The sequence below is a fragment of the Pteropus medius genome, unplaced genomic scaffold (assembly GCF_902729225.1).
Source record: "Pteropus medius unplaced genomic scaffold, Ma_sr-lr_union100, whole genome shotgun sequence".
Lineage (NCBI taxonomy): Eukaryota > Metazoa > Chordata > Mammalia > Chiroptera > Pteropodidae > Pteropus > Pteropus medius.
In genome coordinates this window covers 14915114-14940674 of record NW_024351543.1, presented here as the reverse complement: position 1 = coordinate 14940674, position 25561 = coordinate 14915114, and the positions used below count along the sequence as shown (strand labels likewise).

Below are 25561 nucleotides of genomic sequence, written 5' to 3'. Positions count from 1 at the left end.
ACATGGCTGAAGCTCTTCATTTTAACAAGCGTAATTACTTGCTCCAAAATTACTTACCATCTTCCTGCTCCACAGTGAACACGACACAACAGTGCCCACGGAAAGCACTTCGTGAGGGCGTGGGCTATTCTACCAACACGCAAAGAGCTGACTACCAACAGCAATAAAGAGTAACATCAGTGATCTAAATGAAACTTTAAAAATTAAGCTGCTTCAGAGGTTATTCAATTTTAGTAAGACTTCACTTTCCCAACTACTAGATCTGCTTTGGTCTACAATTTATTTGGGCTGTTTATGACCAAGGTTCTTACTTTGTGCATCTGCTCGGTAAAAATGATTCTGATTTTAATTCAAACAAGCAATAGGAAGCATCCCCCAAGGAAGCATCTAACTGCCTAAAGACTTATGTTCTCACCATCTTGCTTACCTTTATTTCTGGTTTTCAACATCATTCACAAAATTCATTATTACTTTATTATTATTAATCTAACAGGTGTTCAGCATCTACTGCCTCATTCTCAACTTTAAGATCATGCTTTAACTGAATCATCATGGATCCTATTTTCCTTAAAAAAGAACTACTAAGTGCTTTCTTGCAAGGCATCTCAGTCTCCTTTCAGGTGAACCTTTAAAATAAAATTTGTCTGTGAAGACATGACAATATGTTAACCCTTTCTAAGAATCTGCAACACTCTTACCTCACACAAGGAGTTGAATGGCCAGTCTCGTGGGTAAGTCAGTAAGTGCCAGAGAAGGACTAAATCTAGTTATATGTCTCTATGCTGCTCTCTGGTCCCCTCATCTATGGAATGCTCTTCCAGAAGCTCATGATGCTAACTAGAAAAAATGATTTATTATGAGCTGAAGGAAAACTAGTTAACAGGACCATAAATTGCCCGGTATTTCTCATTCTCCCACTGTCACTAAGTGGTCAGCCATACTTGCTTTTAGTTGTATGAACTGAAAGAACTAACGAATGGGTTTTCTCTTCCATGCACACCCAAACAACAAATTGGGCCGTCTGGCTCCTACGGGTAAGACACAAAGAGCAACTACCCGCATTAAATACCACAGTAAAATGGCAAGTGCAGAACAGAGCCTGCCAGTCTGGCCACAGACCCTAAGTGCTTAGCCATGGCACCGATTGCCAATGTACCATTTACCACCTCTTCCAGGAATGATGAAATAGTGACTTGGATGCTGGGGCGGACGACAGGAGAGCCCCCCACCCTTGGTCCTTCAGCCCTCCCTGGAGCCCCTGACAGAAGCCCCCACTTCTATACCTCCACCAGGTTCAGAGTCAAGACCTGTGTCCAATTCACCATTTTCCTATTTGACCAAAAATATTCATAGAAAGCTGCCCCTGGGGTTGGAGGGGGAACCTCCTTTTGAAAGACAACTTAAATACACAACTGACAAATTCCAGGTGACCATTCTTCATTAGTAGCCCCACATATGCTTCTTTTTGCTGAGTCAAAAAGACATTGCAAGGGTCCTTCATTCTTTCCATAAACACTTATTTGTCCACTTATTTGTCTATGCCAGCAGCGACGAAACCAGAGAGCAGTCCCTGACCTCCATGAAGCTTTACATTCTCATATGGGACATGACAATGAGCAAATAAAACATAATATCACGTCAGACAGTAATGAAGTAGTAAGTACTACAGAAAAAAATTAGGCCAGGGGATAGCGTGATGGAGGCGGGGAGAGTTCCACCTTACAAAGAGTATCGGGAAAAGCCACTCTGAGAAGGACGCATTTGGGCAGAGGCCCGGAGGAAGGGAGCTGGTGAGGCATGCGGATGGCTGTCGGGGGGAACAGGAAGTGCAAAGGCCCCGAAAAGGGGGTGCTTTGGCATGTTCAAGAAACGGCAGGTGACCAGGTAGCTAGAACCCAGGAAATGGGGGGAGGGTGAAAATGGTCTAAGAAATGAGGTCAGAGACAAAGCTGAGGACCTGTCACCCAGAGCCTGCAGGCCATGGGAAAGACTTGGGGTTTTACTGTAGGTATAGTGGAAATTCATTGGAACTTAACGGTTACATGATCTGACGTGGCTATTAAAAGATTCACTCTGGCTGCTGTGGAAAATACAAGATGGGGACCAACGGCAGATGCAGGGACAGTTAAAAGGCAAAATGACAGTGTTTTGGAACAGAGCAATAATGGTGGAGGTGATGAGACATGGTGAGGCCAAATTTAGAACCTAACTCCTCGAGGAAGAAAGAGGCACAGAGGGCTACATAAGAAATAATTTAAGAATTAGAATATATATGATGAGCCATGATATAATGATGCATTAGCAACATTATCTTTTTGTATAAAGAATAACACACTGGTCATTATGCTAAGTGAAATAAATCAGACAGAGAAAGACAAATACCACATAATCTCATAGGTGGAATCCAATTTAAAAAAGAAAAAAATGAAACAAACTCATAGATAGAGAACATTTATTGGTTGCCAGAGACAGGGGATGAGGGAAATGGGCGAAGGGGGTCGATGTTAACTAAACATATTGTCGTGATCATTTCGAGACATATACATATTTTGAATTATTATGCCGTACACATGAAATAGTGTATGTCAACTTCCCTCCATTTTAAAAAAAGAAAAATTAAAAAAAGAACCCACAGATGATGGGGGCCGTTACATACTATGAAGAAGTTAGCATAGTCCATAATTTTATCCTGATTTTGTCAACTGAGGAACTAGCTACAATGACCCTGAGTCTCACCCAAGATCGGTCACCTGGAACCAAGTGGTACCCTGGAGAGAAAAGAGCCCAGATTCTACACTCAGCCTGTAAGGCTGAAGTCATTCCCATTGCATTCGGGTCACCGCAGCAGGTTTGACAGGAGATTAGAGGAGGGAGGAGGCAATGGCAGACATTTCAGCGGCCAGGAGAGAAAAGGGAACACAGAAGCTGCCAGGCCTAGAGTAACAGAGAAGAGCTGCTGGCCAGGGAAACTCGCAGGCATCCCAAGATCTTGTGAGGTGTTGCGTCTGCACATTTTGGTCTCAGAACGTAGCCGGTTGCCTTAGCAACAGTATCTCCATGCAAGATGATAAATTATCCTGCTCCCTAACAAATTCAGTTCATTTCTTAAACAATCAGTGTCCTGGAAATAATATGAGAACACGCAAATACCAACCTGTGGACAGAGAGGGCAAATCAATCACTGCATTTGCTGTGAGGTCCCCTCTGCCCGGAAGAACTGCTGGAGGCAAGGGGAAAGGGAGCCGGGCTCGGAAGAGAGCTGGTGTATCCGAAATTTAAAATTAAATAAAAAGAAAACAGATAGAGCTGATTAAAAGACACTTGAAAAAATTCTAAATCTCTTTCTGATCATCCTAACTAAATTCACCACATTGTTCGTTATCCTTCTCCTCGCTTTACTTCACAGGACCTGACATTTATTAATTCTTTGATTTCTGTTCCTGTCTGTTCCACTAGACTCTGATCTTCTTGACAGCAAAGGCTTTATCTCTGCTTCATTTCCTACTGTTTCTCCAGAACTAGAATTCTGCCTGGAACATAATAGGCCTGCAATAATATTTATCAAATCAGCAAATTAATATTTCTAGATTTCTAAAAACTCTTAATGTTTCACATATCTTATACATATTATATAATGTATTCATTATATATAATACATATGTATGTGTTTCATACTTAATGGGGGAAACTAGAGGCATTTTTAGCAAAATTAGGATTATGGCAAGAATAATCACAATAACCACTACTATTTAAAGTTGGTTTGGACATCCTTGCCAATACAATTGTTAAAAGAACTTTGATAGAAATCAAGGAGGAAGAGGTAAATTACCACTATTTGTAAAAGGTAAGGTTTTATACCTATAAAACCAAGGAAATCAACAAAAAAACTGCAACAAATGATAACTGTATTTAGATTTTCGGGAATATAGTCAATCCACAGAAAGCAATACCTCCTTGTTTATAAGCCACTCAATCAAGTTGCCCAATCAGGTAGGAAATATAATGGGAAAAAAAATCCCATCTGCAATAGCAATAAAGGGAACAAAACACTTGGCAATTAAAAAGAGCAAGTGTAATCCACATGCTTTAAAATGCTCCCAAGGGATACCAAAGGACACCGAAGCAAGGTGAAAGATGACTAACTGTCCCTATTGTTAAAAAGGATATTCAGATGTCGATTCTTCATATATAAAATTAATGCAATCCTAATTTTTAAAAAAGCTTATATGGTGGTGGCAGCTGTGGTATTTTTAAGAACTAGATAAACTGGTTCAAAAGTTATTATGGAAAACCACCACCCAGGAGTGACTGAAACGAAGCGGAACTGAGGTCAATCAGGGCACAGTGCCCTACCAGACATGAAAGTATATGCTAAAGAGAAAGCGAATACATAAAATACTACAGGTCCGGCATGTGAACAAGCTACCAAATCAATGAGAAAGAAGAGAAAGGCCAGAGATAGACCCAAATACTTAATTTCATACGTAGTTTAGGTGGTACTGCCGTATCAGTAGGGAAAAGGTAGACTAGTCAATAAATGGGGCTGGAAAATGAACAGGCACAAATAACAAAATGTGGATGGATGCTGCTCTCTCACTCTTTACACCAAATAAATTCCAGATCAAACAAAAATTCAAATATAAAAATAAAACCTAAACATATTTTTAAATACTTAAAACAAAAATAAAACAGTGACGGGAGTACTCTAAAACTGGATTGTGGCTATATGGCACAATTACAGAAATTCACTAAACCTCATTGAACTGTAAACTTAAAATGAGTAAATTTTATGGTATGTAATATATACTCAATAAGGCTGTTTTAAAAAGAAAGCATAAAATTATTTAAAAACATGGGTGCTTTTAAAATAATGCTGGAGTGAAAAAGAACTCTTCTAATTATGATATACAGAGCTACAAATCTCTAAAGAAAAGACTGGTAATCTGACTACATAAAAATCAAAAATTTCAACCCAGAATAAACCTCAAAGACAACTAACAAATTAGGAAAGGTGAATTCCCTTAAAATACAAACAGTACCTAGAAATCCATGAGAAAAAGAACACATACTAAACAAAAATGGGAAAAGAACATGAACAGTTTTCAGAAAAGGAAATGCAACTGCTCTTATAAACATGAAATGATGCTCAACCTCACTTAAAATATGAGAAGTTAAAACTGAGATATCTTTTTCCTTAGCCAACTGGCAAATGCAAAGGTTTGATAACATAGTGAGTCCAAAAAGGTATAAAGAAACGGCCACTTCCAAACATCACTGTGAGTGGTAGAAGTGGTTCTGCCAATCAATTCTCTATCCTTCTATTAAACAGCACGTGGACACAGACACTCCCTGTAGCATTGTTTAGAAGAGCAAAAAAATTAGAAACACCCTAAATTGTTCATCAAGAGTGTCAAGAGCTAAGCTGCCAGGTGAATAAGTCAGGACAATAAGTCAAACTGAAGGTAACAGGTTACTTACTGTGGTGATAGGAAAAACAAGAAGGAAAAAGGAAAAAGGGACCATTTTCCCCTATGGAACAGCACAAGGCGAGGATCAGATCCATCAGTGTATTTGGCAAGGAGGTGATCCTCTCCCTGCCCAGGTAGGGGTGAAAGGGCTAAGATGGGAAAAGTATTGAGGACTGAGTCAGAGTGAAGAAAAGTGTCTTCAAGTGCCCTTCTCTCACAAGGGGAGCTCAAGGAGATGTCTAGCAAGGGCCTTGGCAAGGGCCCTCTGCTATGGAAACCTTGGAATGGAGGCGCCTGGGCTAGGTTGGCAGATATGTGGAAGGGCATGGCTGGCCCCCGAGTCCTTGACTGTGCATCCGGTCTGGTGTGGGGAGGCCAGCTTTCCCCACAGGGGGCTACCAGATAAAGCCTTTGCAATTGCCTGCACTCAGGCCTGAAAAAGCACATAGGATTTGGCCTGGAGCACACTCCTCAAAGAGAGGAGTCTTGGAGTGTGCCTTGGTTTATTCACATGAAAGAGCACTCTGTCGATATCAGAAAGAAAAATTCAGTTCTTGTATGTATTGATAAGGAGCCATTGCCAGGTGAAAGAAGCAAAGTTCATAAGAGGATACAAAAAGGACGTACCAATGTTTACAATACACTAACTTTGGTGTTTTTTAAAACAAGATTATTGTTTTTAAATATACATACAAGAACCTATAAACATATGTGCTGACACACATATGAAACACACAAGAATAACCACTTGGTCAGAGGAGGAGGCTGGGAGAGAGGAATCAGAAAGACTTTTGTCTTCTTAAATTATATAAATGTCTAACCACTATACTATTCACCTGAAATGAATACAAAATACTGAATGTCAACTCTAACTGAAAAATAAAAATCAAAAAAAGAAAGATCTTTGCCAACATATGGCCAACACATAAATCTATAGATACACATGTACCTTCTTTATCTGATCTCATGTGTGCTTATTAACAATGAAAAACTCTAATTTGTTTAAAGAAATAGAGGTAACAGTTCCCTCTGAACTGAAGTAAATAACTGCAAATCTCAAGTGGCCAGGTTATTATAACTGACACAATTGATGACGCAGCCACCCTCCCCCAGGTGGGGCTAGAGCACACCATTCCCCACATCCAAATTCTGGTTCTTGAATTATCTCAGTATATTCCAAACACAGAGTTTAATATGGCTGTCACTTCTCACAAGTTGGTCTATAAATTCTTTTTAAAATCTCAAATGAAAGGCGCTGTGTAATTATGAAATATTACTGCTGTGATTTATGTGCCCAAATGTTGGTAAATTCTAAATAACGTGCCTTACTGTGATAATTCCTCCATCAGTGAGAAATCCTCACCTCATCTCATCTTCTGAGCGTTAAGCTGATGGATGCTTATTCTAGTGGTATGCTGCAACAGTTATACAACATGGCAAAAAAAAAAAAAAATGATTTCCCCAGTAGCATGTCAGAAGGACAATTATTTTTATGTCGGAGATAAAAAATGTGTACTAAAATGATAAAAGTTTTCTTTTTTCCTCCCAAAATATAGGGCACAAGTTTTGGTGTTTTTTTATGATTCTTATTTCATTCTTACTAGACAACCAGTATAAATCACATGTTTTACAACAGACTCTCTCCAATGTAAGGAGTAAAGAATATACAAGGAAATTCTCTGAAATAAAAATATAGAAATGTTTCTTTACAGAACTATTTTAAGACTATCCTTGCACTTGAAAAACTAAAGATCCAAGAAATGAAGGAAAGTAAATGAGGGAAAGAAGTCCTTCAGAAAGAAGTCCTATCGTGTCTTTTTCACCGTGATATCAAGTTCTGATTTAAAGACAAACAAAGCATCTTTAAGCTGGTGAGCCAGCCTGGTGCCTTTATTTCGTAGGTAAAGGCAAATGTCAAATGACTGCCCGAGGTTCACATAGCAGCTTAAGGGGCCAGTCTCACACACAAGTGTCTACCCAACCCTGCAGTTATTCATTTATTATTTACACAGTCAGAGATTTTTCTCTATAAAATGACACATGGGATAAAGTCTTAACATAAATGAAAACTATAAAAATTAAAACTTCCTGTTGCTGCCTTTAACTCCTACTATGATCTAGAAATTACAAATAAAATAAGGGATCCGTGGCTGATACTATGCTGTATGCCCTGAGGACTATTCCTGCGCTGTCACTATGTAGAAAGAGAAGCAAAATTTCTAGGGTGTGTGGAAGCAAAATTTCAAGGAGCACGTATGGATGCTTTGTGTGCGCCTGGTTGGGGGAGAGGGCTCCAGGTGAGACTCCGCGGGCTCGCATCCTGGCACTGCTGCCGGTTATCCGCATTGGCCTGAGCATGTACCGTGGCCCCTCTGGGCATCAATGTCCTCATCTGTACAGCGGGCATGAAACCCACCTCCCGGTGTAAGGACTTGGGAAGATGTATGTCAGCATGTAAAAAATGTGAGCTCCTTTGAGGTCGTCTGCATGTACATACTAAGCTCCACCGTCCAAGTAGAGAATTACAACAAAGCAAAACGCACTGAGTGTACACACTAGGTCTTATTGCTGCCTAAGGTTTAAGTAAGCCAGAGCCAGAACTGTGTGGGAGCCTGGTCCTGTCAGTCAATGGACCTTCTCACCCCCACCTCACCTTAGGGCAAAGGTGATGGGGTGCAGGAGAGAACTCCAGAGGGCAAGGTGACTTTTCCCCTGTGCCTGACAAACTCCACTTGGATGGACTAGACCTACTCCGGGAAGCCAAACATGAGGGCAGACCAGCTGTGCTTCCATGGAGCTGAAAAACAAACCCACGGGCTTGGCTCACACAAGGATGATTCTTTGTACTAAATCATCATCATGAAGTAAAAACTGAAGAATCATCTTCAAGTGTTGGGACATGAAAGAGCTGAATATCATAGGGACCTGCACCAGGGTGAACAGTCGTCCTCAAAATTCAAGTCCACCAGAACTTCAGAATGTAACCTTATTAGAGATGGCATCTTTGCAGATATAACTAGTTAAGATGAAGGCATACTGAACCAAGGTGGGTCCTAAATCCATTCTCTAGGGCTTTATAAGAGGAGAGACAGAGGCACAGACACACAGGGAGAAGACCATATAACAAAGCGGCAAGAAATTGAAGTGATTAACAACCATAAGCCAAGAAATGCCAAGGATCACCAGGAGCTAGGAAAGAGGCATGGAACACACTCTCCCTCCAAGCCTCCAGAAGGAACCGAGCTTGCCAACCTTGATTTCAGACTACCATCCTCCAGATTTGGGAGAGAATAAATTTAAGTTGTTTAAGTCATACAGTTTGTGGCACTTTTTGTGGCAACCCTAGGAAACTAATTCAGGGTCCAAATCCTGGAAGCAAAGGATCAAGAAAGATCAAAGACTATTTCAGCTACGTTACCATGCATAAGACACACAAAAGGCTTAGTTGGTAGATTAAAGATGGCCATAATTTTTTTGGTCAAGTCTCTGCCCCCACTCCCAATAAATGTGGGCAGGTTCCTTGAGCCAAAAATATGATGGAAGAGATGAAGTACCCACTTCCAGGCCCAGATTTTTAAAAACTAGCAACTTCCATTTCCTGTTTCCATAACACATGATCTTGGAATCCTGAACTGTCAGGAAATAAGTCTGAAGCTGCCATGCTGGAGAGCCCGCACAGAGAGGCCCCGAGGCTACGTGAAGACAGAACGGTGCCTGGCCTGCCCCTGGGCCTTCCTGCCTCCAAGAATCCCACAAGAGGCCTCAGAGACAGGTCTTGTCACACCTTGCCCAAACTGTCAATTCCTGAGCAAAATAAATGACTGTTGTAGTTTTAAGCTGTCAAGTTTAGGGATGTTTTGTTAGGCAGCAATAGATAATCTGGGCCATTCATGATGCTCGATCTCCAATATGAAATAGAAGCAACCGATATGACACCTTAAGAAACTAGAGAAAATTTATGGGTGTAAACTTCCAATTATAAAATAAGTCATGAGGGTGTAGTGTACAGCATGATGACCATGCTTACTATAATACTATTTTGCATATTTGAAAGTAGCTAGGATGGTGGATGTTGAAAGTTCTCACTACAAAAAAAATTTGTAACTATGTATCTTGAGTGACATTAATTGGATTTACTGTAGTGATCATTTTGTAATGTATACAAATACCAAATCATTACCTTGTACGCCTGAAACTAATATAATGTTGCACGGTCAATTATACCTTAATTTTTTTAAAAATGTTTTTTCCAATTAAATTTTTTAAAAACAAAAATAAAAGCCTTCAGAAGACCTAAATAATAGTGTGTGCCAAGGCATAAGATGTGTAGTTTTGATAAGGCTAGAATCACACATACTGAAAGTTAAATGGAATTTGGAGATCACCTGGGCTATTTAGTCTTCAAGCCCCCTACAGGGACCAGGGCAAAGCTTTCTCTCAGCTTTTCCTAAAGTAGTGCTTTGGGCAAATTATTATGAGATATAGGGTCTATTTGCCATCCCTGGGCAAATCCATGCCTCCCCACCTCTCACAGGATGAGAAATGATCCTTTATATTTGTTGGTGCTGTACTTACAAAGGACTTTCACATATATTAACATCTAACCCTACCCATAAATCACAGAGGAAGAAACTGAGGCAGTCTTACAGTAAAGCCTCTGCCAGGGTTGGTACTCTTTACACGACCATGGAGAAGTCTTCTGTTAATGGAATTCTGTATTTGGAGAGCAAAGCCTTCAAAGTAAGGGGAAAGATGCTAAAAGGAAGTTGTCTGAGGGATTCTGAAGGCATTCCTTTTCCTCTACTAAGAACTGAAATCTCACTGCTTCTAGAACTTCACTTCTCTGGGTCTCCTTCTCCTTCTGTAAGAATGTGACTATCCGTGCTAAGAGAGTTATTTGCCCAAACTGAAGTGTATCATGTAGAAACTGTTAAGGAAATGGTAATTATAGTAGATTGGTCGATAGTTTGATGTATTAATTCACGTGACAACCAGTTATTGTGAAATTGTGACGCTCGGGACACTGCTGTAGATACTATGAGGAATGAAATGTGGAATAAATGATCTCTTCCCCAAAGATTTAACCATGTAGTAGGAGAGCCTCCAGTAGGGAGAGGGTGAGATTTTAGACAGAGTAGCTGCGGGAAGTAAAGAACAGTCATCTAAATAACCCTTAGGTTTTCTTTTGTAAAAGTTGGATTCGATAACCACTTTGAGATGTTTATTAGGTGGCATTATATCCTGAGATGGGATAAATTGAGTATGAAGCAGGTTCAGAGGATAGGTGAGATGTCTGTGGCTAACATACGAATGCTCTGTGCAGATGACATATGAATTCTTTAAAATAGATGAGATGTCTCTTGGACCATGTTTAAAAGCAAGAAGAGCATAAGACGCTGATGAAAGAAACTGAAAAAGACTCAAATAACATGGAAAGATAACCCATGCTCGTGGATTGGAAAAATATTGATAAAATGTCTGTACGACACAAAGCAATCTAAAGAGTCAATGCAATCCTGATCAAAATTCCAATGGCATTTTTTCACAGAAACAGAACAAATGATTCTAAAACATGATTGGAAACAAAAAAGACCCTGAACAGACAAAGCAATCTTGAGAAACAAAAACAAAGCCAGAGGCATCACACCCCCTGATTTCAAGCTGTATCACAAAGCTATGGTAATGAAAACAGTATGGCATTGGCATAAAAACAGAAACACAGATCAATGGAACAGAACAGAGAGTCCAGAAATATACACACACATATGTAGTCAATTAATTTATGACAAAAGAGCCAAGAATATACAATTGGGAAAGGACAGTCTCTTTAACAAACTAAGTTGGGAAAACTGAACAGCCACATGTAAAAGACTGGACCATATCTTACATCACACACAATAATGAACTCAAAGTGAAAAAAAGACTTGAATATAAGACCTAAAACCATAAAACGCCTAGAAAAAACACAAGGGGTAAGCTCCTTGGCATTAGGCTTGGCAATGAGTTTCTTAACATCAGAAGCGAAGGCAACAAAAGCAAAAATAAACAAGTGGAACTATATTAAACTATAAACCATTAACAAAATGAAAAGATAGCATGCAGAATGGGAGAAAATATTTGCAAATCATTTATCTGATAAGGAGCTAATATACAAAAGATATTTAAAAAACTCATACGACTCAATAGCAAAAACAAACAAACGAAAACATCCAATTAAAAAAAAATGGGCAGAGGATCTGAATAAATTTTTCTTAAGACATACAAATGGCTAACAGGTACTTCAGAAGATGCTCAACATCACTAATGATCAGGGAAATCCAAATCAAAACCACATGTGATATCACCTCACACCTGTTAGAATGGCTATTATCAAAAAGACAAATAGTGTTGGGGAGGATGCAGAAAAAACGGAACCCTTGCGCACTGTTGGTGGTTATATACATTGGTGCAGACATTATGGAAAACAGTATGGAGGTTTCCCAAAATAGTAAAAACAGAACTACCATATGATTCAGCAATTCTACTTGTTTTATTTGGAGAAAATAAAAACATTAGCTAGAAAAGATATGCACCCTCATGTTCACTGCAGCATTACTTATAATAGCCAAGATATGGAAACAACCTGTGTCCACCAGTGGATCTATCAATGGATAAAGAAAATGTCACACACGTCACACACACACACACACACACAGAAAGGGGGGGGGAAGATATATTATAAAGCCATAAAAAATAAAATCTTGTCATTTGCAACAACACGGATGAACTTGCAGGCATTATGCAAAGTTAATTAAGTCAGACACAGAAAAGACAAATACCGTATGGTCTCACTTAAATGCGGTATCTTAAAACTAAAACAAAAACCAAGCTCATAAACACAGAGAAAAACAGGTGATTGCCACAGGCAGGGGTGGGGGGTGGGTGAAATAGATGAAGGTGAGGAAAAGGCACAAACTTCCAGTTATAAAATAATTAAGTCGTGGAGATGTAAAGTACAGCATGGTGACTACAGTTAATAACACTGTTACATATTTGAAAGTTACTAAGAAAGTAGGTCTTAAAAGTCTTTATCACAAGAAAAAAAAACTCTATATGTGTGGTAATGATGTTAACTAGACTTATTGTGGTAATTATTTCACAATACATATCAATATCAAATTATGCTATACAGTCTACGGCGATGCCACCCTGAACAAGCCCGATCTCATCTGATCTTGGAAGCTAAGCACGGTCGGGCCTGGTTAGTACTTGGATGGGAGACCACCTACGAAGACCAGGTGCTGTAGGTGTAAAACAATAATAAGGGATTGTAAGCTTACAAGGTCCTTGCAATCTGTGAAGTCAAACAAGGGTTGCCTCACCTAAAAAAAATAATGAATGAATGAATGAATGAATGAATGAAAGAGAAAGAGAGAGAGAGAGAAAGAAAGAAAGAAAAGAAAGAAAAATTATGTTGTATACCTGAAACTAGTATAATGTTATATGCCAATTATACCTCAATTTTAAAAAGAAAGAACAGAGGTTCAAATAAAGCACAAAGAGTCCTAGATCCTTCAACAGCTAGTAGAACTGGATTGAGCTTTAAAGGAGATAATGTACAAAAAGTTCAATTGTGAAGTTACAAAATAGGTAAATTTTATACTCTGGACAACAAATGCGGGAAACTTAGGCTATCTAGGAGTAGACAGTTAACCATGCCACAGGTTTAAGTAAATCTGATTTCAGTAATGTGTTTTAGTTTTGTTACCATAAAACTAATTTTTAAATCAACTTTATTGCGGTATAATTTATATGTAATAGAACAAATGCATTTTAAGTACATTTCAGTGATTTTTGATAAATTTATAATTGTGTGATCACCACCATGATAAAGATATAGAAATTTTCATTACTCTAAAAAGCACCCCCCCAAAAAAAATGAACTAAAGAAAATTCAGATCAAAGCAGCAAAAAATAATAGCAGGGGTGGGGAAGAGGTGGCTAAGGTAGGTGAGTAGGTAAGGAAACTCATGTAATTGACCTACAAACTGGGTTTTAAATTAGGAAGAACATCTATCTTATCCTGGCATACTACTATGAGCCACCAAAAAAAAATGACAATGTACTCTGCAGAAATCACCACAAATAAGATTATCACACAAGTTCCGAGGGTAGCTTGGATACCCACAAGATTAACTCCGTCAACTACCTTTGTCTACTCAGCATCCAAAATCTGCATTTTATCTCAAGGCCTAGAGCGCTGACAGGAAGACTCCTTTGTATTAAATTGCCACATGAGGTAAAAATAGGCAGAGGTCTTTGTCATAGAACTGTGACAAAATAATCCACCACTTAGCTTCCTTCTCAGTGCAAAGCTTCACACGTGTCTGAAACATGTATTGCTGAGCCAGAGGGAGATAGAGGAAGATACTCCACATATATACATATAAACGTTTGGCTTAGCCATATTCTAATAATCCAGGGGTGATTCTTCCAAGGGTCCCGATGACTTATGCAGCCCAGAGGATGCAGGTCTATGTGGAGGGACAGCCAGCCCACACTGGCCTCACCTTCCAGCGAATCCCTACTGCCGTTAACAATCGTAGCACTGAATAATTTCCATGTTAGTTTAACCAACCACCTAGATTATCGAGTTCCTCAGCGGGAGCCAGGGCTACATACATCATTCCATCCTCCCACATCAGAGACCAGTGCTGGACGGACGCACAGTTGAGCGCAGTAACCAACACGGTTTGATTGGCGATAATCAAGCTCTTAGCTTTCCAGAAACAGGCTCAGGAAACACACGTGTATGGTAAGACTGCAAGGGGAAATAAGACAGTCCAGGATGCTTGTGATGGTTAACTTTATATGTCAACTTGGCTAGGCCAGGGTACCCAGATATTTGAACAAACATAATTCTGGATGTTTCTGTAAGAGTGTGTTTAGATAAGATTAACATATAAACTGGTGAATTATGAGCTAAGCAGACTGCCCCCCATAACACCAATGGGCCTCTTCCAATCAGCTGATGGCCTGAACAGAACAAAAGACTGACCTCTTCTGAACAGGAAGAAAGTCTACTAGTAGGCAACCTACGGACTCAAACTGCAATGTTGGCTCTTCCCTTGATCTCCTGCCTGCCGGCTCACCGTGCAGATTTTGGACTTGCCAGCATCCATAATCACATGAACCAATTCCATACACACACACATCCCCTGCCCCGCCCCCACCACCACACACACACCCTATTGGTTCTGTTTCCCTGGAAATCCTAATGTGATGCTGAAGCAATTCTCACAGTAATCTCTAGGAAGCCACTCATCTGTGACTCAATTGCTTATGCTGTTGGTAGCAGTTAGTTTCTGCACTACTTCTCCACTTCCTGGCATCTGCGTGCTTCCCGTTCACACCCAAAAGGGCCAGTTAATCTCATTCTAAAGGTCTCAGTTGAGACCATCTCAGTGTCCAATGGCCAGGTTAGAGGATAAGGCAGCAACAGCTGGCCTGATCCACTTTGGTGAGGATAGAGGAATCACACAGTACAAAACTCAAAAAGCTAATATAATTAACCAAACTTTTTTTAATCACTAGTGACTAGGGAAGGAGCTGCCTGGAGACTACCCAGATGCTGCCAGTATTACTGGCGGGCACTCGGCAGGCATAAATCCTCACGTGTCCTATATAGACTAATCAGGAATTCCACATTTTGCCCAACTCGCAACACAGAAACTGACACCTCGGCCAGAATCAACCACTTCATATCTGTGTGACCTCTTGTAACGGTCTTTTTGATGTGTCAACTTGACGAGGCTACAGATTCAATCTAACACTCATCTAGATGTTTCCATGAGGAATTATATACAGGTGTCATTAAAGTTCATAATCAGTTGACTTTGAGATGGAGGACCTGGTCAACTGAAAGGCCTTAGAGCAGAGCTGAGGCTTCTCTGAAAATCCTAATGTGATGCCGCCTGTAGATGGTCATGTCCGCCTGTGCCCCAGAGTCCTTGCCTGCCCTAGAGATTGTGGAACTTCCTAGACAGGCTCCATAACTGGACACAAGCCAATTCCTTGCAATAAATCTCTTATTAAAACAGATCACCTACTGGTTTTTTCTCTGCTTTTATCCTGGCTTATACACTTCTCTTTTCCTTAATCTTTATGTCTCAATTCCCTATCTGTAAAATAGAGACACCAATGGTATTTATAACACAAGGCTGACATGGGAATAACACAAGTAAAGCTGAGCACAGTATTCAGCACACAGCAAGATCCCAAGAAGTATGAAATATGTAATGTTCACATAATGAATGCTATTGTTATTAATGAATCCACGCCTTTGGGGAAAGATCTTATACACTAGTGGGAAGATTTTTAAAAATAATTATAACATAGATATATTTACTAAAAATTCAGGCCAGTATTAAAGTTTACCAGGAATGAGAAGAAGCACCTAGTGTGTCTGGGGCATGATGGAAGGTAGCCACAATGTATTAGCACATAATACATTTGGGCCCAAATTCCCCGTTGCTTCTACTTTGGGACCATAATTGTCCTAAAAATATGCTATAAGGCAAGAAACTCCTTTCTCGGCAAAAGCTTTAACCAAATCTGTTGGAGGAGGGTTTTCCAAAGGCTATAATCCCCTTATGGAAAAATCACTCATTTGCTCAAATTTTTATTGAGCACTTACTATGTGCTAGGTGCTTTTCCTAGAGTTTAAGAAAAACCTAAATGCTCTAGATTGAGAGACAAGACAGGGTCAGACAATAAACAAGTGAACAAATAACTGCCCAATTTCCAAATGTAACCAGATGAAAGAAAAGAACTTCGCAAGGTCAGTTAAGGGCAAGGAAGGAACTCTGTGACAAGGCATGATAAAAATGGGAAAACAGGGAAAGATAGGCTGGAACCTATCTTTCAAGAAAGAATAGTCGGTGACGATCAGAAAATTATAAACGCTCCTAGCTTTCTGGGAAATCCAGCAGTTACTTCTGTGGTTAATTCTGCCCCCAGCCCTGTGCTAAGCAGGCTAACAGGGCAGAGCATCCTTCTCCCAGGGGAGCAGCTTGGGAGAAGACAAGCTGGGGGTTAACGGGACATTATCTCACTATTTTGCTTTCGTTATTGTTCATCTGCAACACTGTTAATGCCAAAATCCACTGACTCTCAAACTGTGTTCTACGCATAACACGAACGTTTGTTTCAAATTGCCCAAATACAGAGGCTGATGAGGGATTGCAATAGTGATCATAAATACCATTCCAGGTCAACTTGCTTCATAATCAATAAATGCCTGTCTTACCTTCTTAAGTATATCTGCACTAATAAAACACTACTTTTACCTGTTTTTAAGTAGTAACGATCTGTAATAATTTTACTCAGAAATAAAACTGTTGCTTTTAAAACATTTGGAAATCGCTGGTTATTAACTAACTTCCACACTCCACATTGTAATTTTTGAACATTTAAATCTACAGCAAACTTAATTTTGAGAGATGGCAAATTGCTACCAAAACTACATGCTAGGATTACTTGTCATCATTTATCCAGAAAATGTACAGGAGAATTAATGCAGGACATTTTCAAAAATCAACATTCTGTTCACAAAATGGATAAATGTACTTTATACCTTAAATGTGGTTTCCTTGGTGATAGGATGGCCCATATTCAGTGCTGCCAGGCCTGACTGCTACCTTAAAACTCATCAGCTATTAAATATTGGTTCGTGTGATATTTTACAGTTACTGCCTCCATAGCAAAGGCTGTACATGATTCAATGTTTCGAAGCAAGTATTCACCACATTCATATGCACCAGGATCAAACCAAATCATCCTGAAGGGAGAGAATCCTGAGCTGGTATCATTTATAAAGACAGCAACTTCATTAAAGCACTTCCTTTGTATGTGTATTAAGTAAATATGACAGTGCAATTACATGAAGAAACATATAAATTCACAGAGCTGGAACCACATAAACACACGACTCTGCATTTTATGCCGTGTGAAAGATTTAAAACCATATTAAATTACACGGCCTCGATACAGTTTATCTACCCAGTACAAACCAGTGCGGCAAACAGGTCTTTCTTCAAATGAGTATGTGCCTAGAAACAAAGTGTTTAATGATAAAGAAAAAGTTTAAGAAAAGGATAATTCCTATTTGTCAATAAATTCTAACTGAAAGCTTAATTAAATCTAAATTTATGCCTCACACGTACCCAGTACAGTTTAACAGCATGACCTTTCCTTTCTTCGAGCTACAGAATTCAAAGTCTATCTATTAAATTAAGTGTGTTTTTTTTAAGTCTCGAATGTCACAACTAAAAAACGTACTCAAAGCCACAAGAACCTGGGCTCTACAAAGTTTATTCTGTTTCTCAAATATTTATTATGGCCATGCCTATCACCAATAGGCAATTTCTCTAACATTTTAGAGAAATATTTCAGCAGGTGCTCTCTTTGGAGAATTTTCCTAACTCTAATCCAAGGAATAGTTAAAATAAAACCAGTCGTAGACCACAAACAGTCCCCTACATACACACGAATCCGTGCACATACACGTGCTCTCATGCTCACAGATACACAGGACATCTCAAGGGTCACTTGTGAGGAATGGTCACAAGGAATTAGAAAAAGAGAAACACCTCGACTTCCTTTCTTCTATTCAATTTGTGTGTGTCCGCAGATGTGTACACACACACATTAGTATGAATGTGTATTAGGGTTGTATTTTTTCAGAAAGCATCTAGCAAACCAGAAGTTTATAAAAATATACACTGCACTTATACCAACTGCACCTGTATCCTAATTTAAACAAATGTGAGCCACATTAAAACCTGTTATAATGTAACTGAAAGTATAAAAGTTAAAATACAAGTTTATTATACCATAGACCATACACTGCAATCCGGAAATGCTAAAAAGCTTAAGGTTCAAACTGATTTCTAAAAAAGTATTAGATTGTATTTATAAAACAAGTCCAGCATTCAGAGGCTCACTCTGTCATCGCTTGCCCTCACATATTCATTTACATGTCCGCCCACCCAACACTACCAGAGTCAGAGGAGACCATAGGAATACCTGACTCAACCCTCAACCAACAGTCAGGTTTCCCCTCGCTCACACCCACCCCCTAGTTATCTAAGCAACCCTTCGATGCGTCCACGTTCCATTTCTAAAGCACTCTTAACTGCTAGAAAATGGATCCTTAAATCAGTTATGTTCAACCTACATGTCCAGGAATTATGCTAAGCCTAGAGATGCAAAGATGACTAAGACACAGCTTTCGGCATAAAAATTCAGTGTCTGATACATAGTAGATGCTCAATTAAAACCTGTAGACTGGATGGAGGAATCACTGAGTGAGCAATCCCACAGTCTAGAGCACCGCTGTCCAAGAGAAAGATAATGCAAGCCACAAGTGAGAAGCACTACATAATTTTAAATTATCTGTAGGCACATTTAAAAATGTTAAAAGAAACAAGTGACGTTAATTTTAATATATTTAATTTATTCCAACACAGAGAAAATATTTTCATTTCCACGTGTAATGAGTATTAAAAAATATAATGAAACATTTAATTTGTTTTGTACCAAGTCTTTGAAATCTACTGTGCATTTTACATTTATGATACATCACTATTCAGACTAGCACATTCAAGAGCTCATTGGCCCCATAGTGGAGAGCCCAGTTATAGAACATTTCCATCACAGCAGAAAGCTCTACTGGGCAATGTACCTCCCAAAAGAGAGAGGTACTTAAGTGCACGGTGGGAACGCAAAAGAGTGAGGGCAGGAGGCGAGGCAAGGGAGGTGGAGACAAGGCAGTCTGTGGAAGGCCCCGTCTGCCATGCTGAAGAGTTCAGCCTTTACCTTATACACCGTGGAGAGTGAGGGTGGCTTCCTGGAGACAGAGTAAGGCATGAACGAGAAAGAAGATGGAGAAGATGGGTTGGATTGAAAGTCATTTCTGAAGTTAAAAATCGCTGGTAATCAGTGGTTTAAAAACACAGATTCCTAGATCTGGATCAATCCATGATAGGCTCTCTTCTAATTCAAGAGAAAATATGAAAACCAAGGGAAAAAAGGATATGTTTTTCAGAAAACTAAATTTATTTAGTGAAGTGAATAACCTTTTATTCTAAGACTACTGTTTGGGGAGAGGCATTAAGTGTGCTTTTATGAGATGGTGGCAACCACGGACTATTGCTGTGCTTTAAAAATGTCTTTACCAGGCCAAAAAAATAAAAACACTTGCAACACTTACGTTGCTCCCCAAATTCTAAATTTTAATTTGCAAATAAAATCCAAAATTCTGGAACCAGTTTTAAATAATTTCTGAACTTTATTAAGACAGACATAGGGTCCAATGTGTGCATATTATTCTGCATCCTGATTTTATTTCACTTACACACGCCCACGCAGTGATAACACTGCCAGGACTTTTATCTTAAGTTGCTATATAGTAATTCCATATGTTAAGTGTATTATTATTCACTTAGTCATTCCCATGAGTTTTGTATTGGAGTTGTTTATTAGCACAAATAGCTTTACCCAAAGGAACTTTCTTCCTTCTATCTCCAATTCCATGGATTATTTCCTCGGAATATAGTTCCCAATGGGGATGATATGAGTCACCGATAATACACAGCTTTGCTTTGTATTTGCTTCAGTTCCATGATTTATCACCAAACTGTAGCAAAAAGACAATGTGCAACACTGTCAACGTTTATTAATATCCCAACCAATAACAGACTATCATCATTTCTGGTAATCTGACAAAGCAGTCTTACTGGTTATTTCCTGAATTCCTAGTGAAGATATGTTCCTTTTCTCCTCACGATGATATTGAGCCTCCAATTCCCTAAACTCATCTCTCCTAACCACTTCTGGGCGGGACTTTGGGTACGAACCTTTGGTCTCTCAATTTTTCATATCTCAGATGATAACCATTTAATCTTTTAAGCTGTCTCATTATTTTCACCCATGCTATGGCACTCCATTTAAAATTTATTCTATTGCCTTTGGCTGGGCTATTTTTCTTTTATTCTTCAGATATTCAGGCACATCTGTCTTGTGTATGATGACTTTCTCCATCGCTTCAGTGGTCCTAAGTTTGCCTTCCCTGTACAGCTGGGTTAAAAATGCTATTCCATTTTCTTCTAGTTATTTTATAGACAAATACAGTAGAATCTAAAAGCAGAGACCTTTATACTCTGAAATTTATACTTTTAAAACTGCAGAACTTTCTGCAGTTTTAAAAGTATACATCATAAAATGACAGATGTCTCAAAACAGCTACTCTTCTCCAATCAGGAGTGAAGCCGGACATGGTATCTGAGAATCACAACTTTCAACTCTTCCTTCAGAGGCTGTTCAGTACCCTACAATTCTCTCAATTGCTAATGTCTGTACATCCCAACGAGTTCACTTAAAATTAATTTTCAGCAAGAAAGGTCATTGGTAGACAAAAGTAATCACCTGAAGAGAAAGACTCTTGCCCAAGAGTACAAAAAAAAAAATTACAAATGGCTACAGAAACATTTTGCCTAATTATTTTTCACAGAATGAGACTCTCTGGGAAATTATAATTCCTCCACCCAGTAAATGGAAAATGGAGAGAAAACAAACCAAAAAAACATCATTATGCAAATATGTAATAATTTACAAAGTTTAGATTACACTATATGACCTTTCACGTATCTATGTATGTAACAAATACAGAAAAAAACCTCACCAAGTGAATTCACTGAAAGATTAACAGGTAGGATTATAGGTAATTCTGATTTTCTTCTTTAGACTTCTTTTGCAATGTAAACTTGCATTATGTACTTTATATAATCAATGTTTTTATACACACATATACAAAGAACATACTTTTACTCTTAAAAACTTGACTTTAAAAAATGAAGGTTGAAAGATTCTGGCATTATATTGAATCAAATGCTATTAAAAATCAAGTAAAGTACCTCAACTTTTATTTAAGCCACTGCTCATCAAACACAAGCACCCCAATTTTTTTCATATGTACAAAGCCTCTTATCACTTACAACAGTAAGTCTATCAGAGATTCATTATAATAGAATTAAAATAATTCTTAAAATATCAAGAACTTTCAATTTGCCTTTTTTTTTTTTTTAAGGTTATAGTCTCTAAAATACTTACAGAAAAAAATTTCTGCAATGAGGTTTCCATGAAAGTGCCACAATGGTATTGCGGTTTTTTTAAGTCTTTGTTAAATATTGAAGCATTTACTGGCAATGCTAAAACGATAAAATATTTAAGATCTCCTTAAAATACCCAATCAACAAAAAAAAAAGTGGTAGTGGAAAAGAGATGATAAATAGATAAAACAAGAATAGAAGGTTGGAATTGTTTAAGTTGGATGATGGGTACCATTATTCTATTCTACTCTGTGTACATTCAAAGTTTTTCCATGATACAGATTTTTGTAATGGTGTTATGAAAAAAATGAAAAACAATATACACATATGTACAACCATTCCTCGTATCATCCAATGTAGCAAATGTAGACTCATACTCAATTTTTTTATCATCAGAGTGACTATTTCAAAGGAAGTATACGATTTGGCACTTTTTTTATTAGGCAAAAAAGTGTATGCACATGTATAAATCTATCAAGAAAAAAATCTTTCATTTGCATCTACAGATTTGGTTCAGAAGATTTCAGATTTTCTATCCTAGACTAGAATCACACCAAGATAGTCGACATAGCACTACTTGCCTCGTGACATTTTTAAAATAAAATAAGATGCAGGTTGACGCAAGTAGACCCAAGACCCTATTCTAGGAGTCCCATTCTCCTGCTTGACACAGGACAAGATCTGCTAGCTAAGAGGACAAGCTGGTCTATACACAGGTCAGCAGCAGATAAGAAGCCTCAGCACTCAACAGAAGTTAGACAACCAAGATCCACATCATTTATTTTATATAGTCTGTTCTCCATAATAGCTGCAAAGGATGATGTGAAACCTGAAGACTCAGGCCCCCCCAAAGTGATGAACTCCCAGTGTATCACAAGTAAAACAAAACACAGCCCCATACGTGTTGACCAGGCACTCCCAGGTGGAGGGACTTCATGTGTGTGATCACAAAGGAGCCTTGAATCCTCCTTAAGGGATTGGTATGGCCTGGGTTACCTCCATGTTACAGGTGCAGATGCTCAGATTCGAAGCTGTTAAAAGACTTGCTTTCAAGCAACAGTCTTCTGAAGCCAAGGACAGTGTCCTTTTTACTACCCAACCCTACTCCTGGAGCATGTCTGTGATGGTGGGGAAGAGGTAAGCACTTCATAAAGGAAAGCAGGGCAGAAAAGAGGGAGAAAAGCTATAGGCCTAAAGCTTCCAGAGTCTCGAAACACCCTCAATTTCTTTCGGACTGCCCATGATTTTGTACTGTCTATTCTTTGCTATGAGCATGGAGCCTTTGATTATACTTCCGCTGACATCCATGTCTCTGTCAGCTTGCTTTCTCTGCTTTCCGAGCTTTGACAGAGGTCTCCTAACAACTCACTTAACCTAAGAAACAGAAATAATAATTATTTTTTAAAAAGAGGAGGGATTGTCACTGCTGCGTGGGTGGGACATTCACTGCTGGTCCTCTCTCTCTGTCTCTGTAATGAAGATGGTACAAAGAGAAGCTGGCAGAGCAACGGTCGCAGCCCTCAACTCCCATGGACCACTTAACCTAGTAGGAGAGCAAAGCCTACCTCTCTGACTTCATGAAGCTGGCCGGAATACTGACTCTTGGTTCTTCGGGCAGCTGCAGGCGACTTGTGATGCGTGATTGTGACAACACCGGGGGCCCCCGCGCTGAGGTGTCTCTGGCTACAGGGAGACGCAGAACAGGGTGTTCCATGGGGGAGCAAAGTGAGACTTCGGCTTCGGGAGCTTGGAGTAGTCTAGAATAAGCAACAGTGTCAAAACTCAACAACCGACCTGTAGAACACAGCTAAGTGTTGGCTTCCATTTATTCTGGACCTCTTAATCTTTCCCCTTCATCTGTTTTAGCGGAATGAAGGCATGGAGGAGGTACAACAACACCTCATGCCCCAAACCTGCACTCACTCACCTGAGAGATGATTTCCATTAACCAGCCTCTGGTCTCATCCCCAACTGTCTTCTGCCCCACATTATGGCCATGAAGAACTAGCTACTCAGAGTCTCCTGGATCTGTGCACCTCTGCGTTTATTAGCTCCTCCTCCTAGAATGTCCTCCTCCCTCCTGGCTGGCAAACTTCAGATGAGCCTTCAAGGCTCAGCTCAGTGTTCTCTGTTGTGTGAAGCTTCTCCCTGTCTGTCTCGGCCTCTCCACTGCTCTTATTCCATGCATCGGGGTTACATTCATTGTCCCGCTACTTTCTTAAGAGATTCTTTCAAACTCATCTTTATATCCCCAAGACCTGGCACATAATGATTGCTGAATTTATTAAGTGCTTAATAAATGTTTGCTGTATGAATTAATGTACTAAATCATCCCTATTTGTTAGTGCAGTGTTTATATTTCATCCAAATGATTTAGTATGTGATAAAGATGACATCTCAGCTCAGTGGAAAAGAATTTTTCAATAACTGGTATTGAGATAACTGGGCAGCCATCTGAAAAACGAAGTTGGATTCATCTCTCAGATCACAGATCCCAAATGGATCAAAGAAAAATGAAAATCAAAACAAAACAAAAAGAATGATAAGAAAACATGTAGCCTTGGGGTGGAGAAGACCTAACACCTCAAAATCCAAAAGCCATATAAGAAAAGCTCGATAAATTTCATTATCTAAAAACTGAAAACTTCTGCACCAGAAACAAATTTTAAAGACTTACTCCCACTACCAAAAGAGGCAAACGATAAACTAGGAAAAATATTTTCAACTTGTTTCACAGTCAAAAGACTCATCATTCTAATTAATAATTAGAAATATAATTCCTAGAAATTGATAAAAACAGCAAACTATTAAAATAGGGCAAGATGTGGACAGTTCACAAAAAAAGATAAATGCCCATTAAACCACATGAAAACATGGTCAACTGTACTCATAAGATAAATATAAATTCGAATCGCATTTTGATACCATCTTTCACTCATCAGATTGGCAAAAATCCAAGTTCGAGTATACAACTTGTTGACAGGACCATAGAGAAACAAGTCTTTGGGAGCATAAGGTGGCACGAACCTGTGAGGGTGATTTGGCAGTACCTACAGGCATTACAAATGCATTTCTCTGTGATCCACCAATGCCCTGTTTGGGACTGTATCCTCCAATACCCCTGTCCCCAAGTGAAATGGCATATGTCCCCATTAGTCACTGCAGCAGAATGTTTAGTGGCAAAGGATGGGAAACAACCCAAATGTCCATCAGTATTGCACAGGTTAAAAAAATGATGGTACACCTACATAATGATGGTACACCTACATAATGTAATACTACCAAGCTGGAAGAGAATAATGAGAAAGGTCTCTGAGCTGGTCTGGAAAAAAAATATCTCCAAAATTATAGAGTTATATGAAAAAAGCAAGGTGCAGAATTAGTCTACAATATGCAAAGTTCTGTGTCAAAATGTGAAAAATGAGTACTTTTACTGTCATTTGTTTAAAACAAAAAATATTCTAGAAGTATACACACAAAACGAAAAAAAAAAGCTGCTACTTATTAGTAGAGAAGCAGGGAATGAGAGAGTAGGAGCAGAGATAGAGCGAGGTTTTTCACTGTATGGTTTGTTTTTTTAATATTCTTTCATTTTGATGTGATATACCACCTATCCAAAAATTTTAAAAGTCTCTTTAAAATTTACATTCTAAATGCTCTTATACTTCATTTCAACTTAAGACAGATGACATGTTGGATTCATGACAGTTTTGGTATTTCGATTATCAAATATTTACTGAACACCTACCATGTGCCAATAAGAATATCTACTGCATGGTATCAAGAAGAAATGAGATGTCTTTCACCATAGATGCTTACGGTATTGTTAGGGATGTAAGATGCACAGACACTGATACAGAAATACACACACACGCTCTCTCAAAGAGTAAGGAAGTACATAACAAGGTGCTAATTTGGCAATACAGCCAGAAAATGCCAATGAAG

The 25561-nt window shown here is 38.9% G+C and overlaps 1 protein-coding gene and 1 pseudogene across 8 annotated transcripts in view; one reads left to right on the top strand and one right to left on the bottom strand.

Moving 5' to 3' along the window:
• OSBPL10 (oxysterol binding protein like 10) overlaps positions 1 to 25561 on the bottom strand; it is a 245060-nt gene that overhangs the window by 100391 nt on the left and 119108 nt on the right. For 6 of the 8 annotated variants that reach the window (XM_039843466.1, XM_039843468.1, XM_039843473.1 and 3 more), the window contains one exon: positions 23182 to 23373. The exons of the other annotated variants lie outside the window; for them this stretch is intronic. In XM_039843466.1, coding sequence (XP_039699400.1) covers positions 23182 to 23373 — 192 coding nt within the window. The remainder of the gene's footprint in view (positions 1 to 23181; positions 23374 to 25561) is intronic. 8 annotated transcript variants of the gene reach the window in all.
• Positions 12639 to 12757, top strand: LOC120586918 (uncharacterized; annotated as a pseudogene).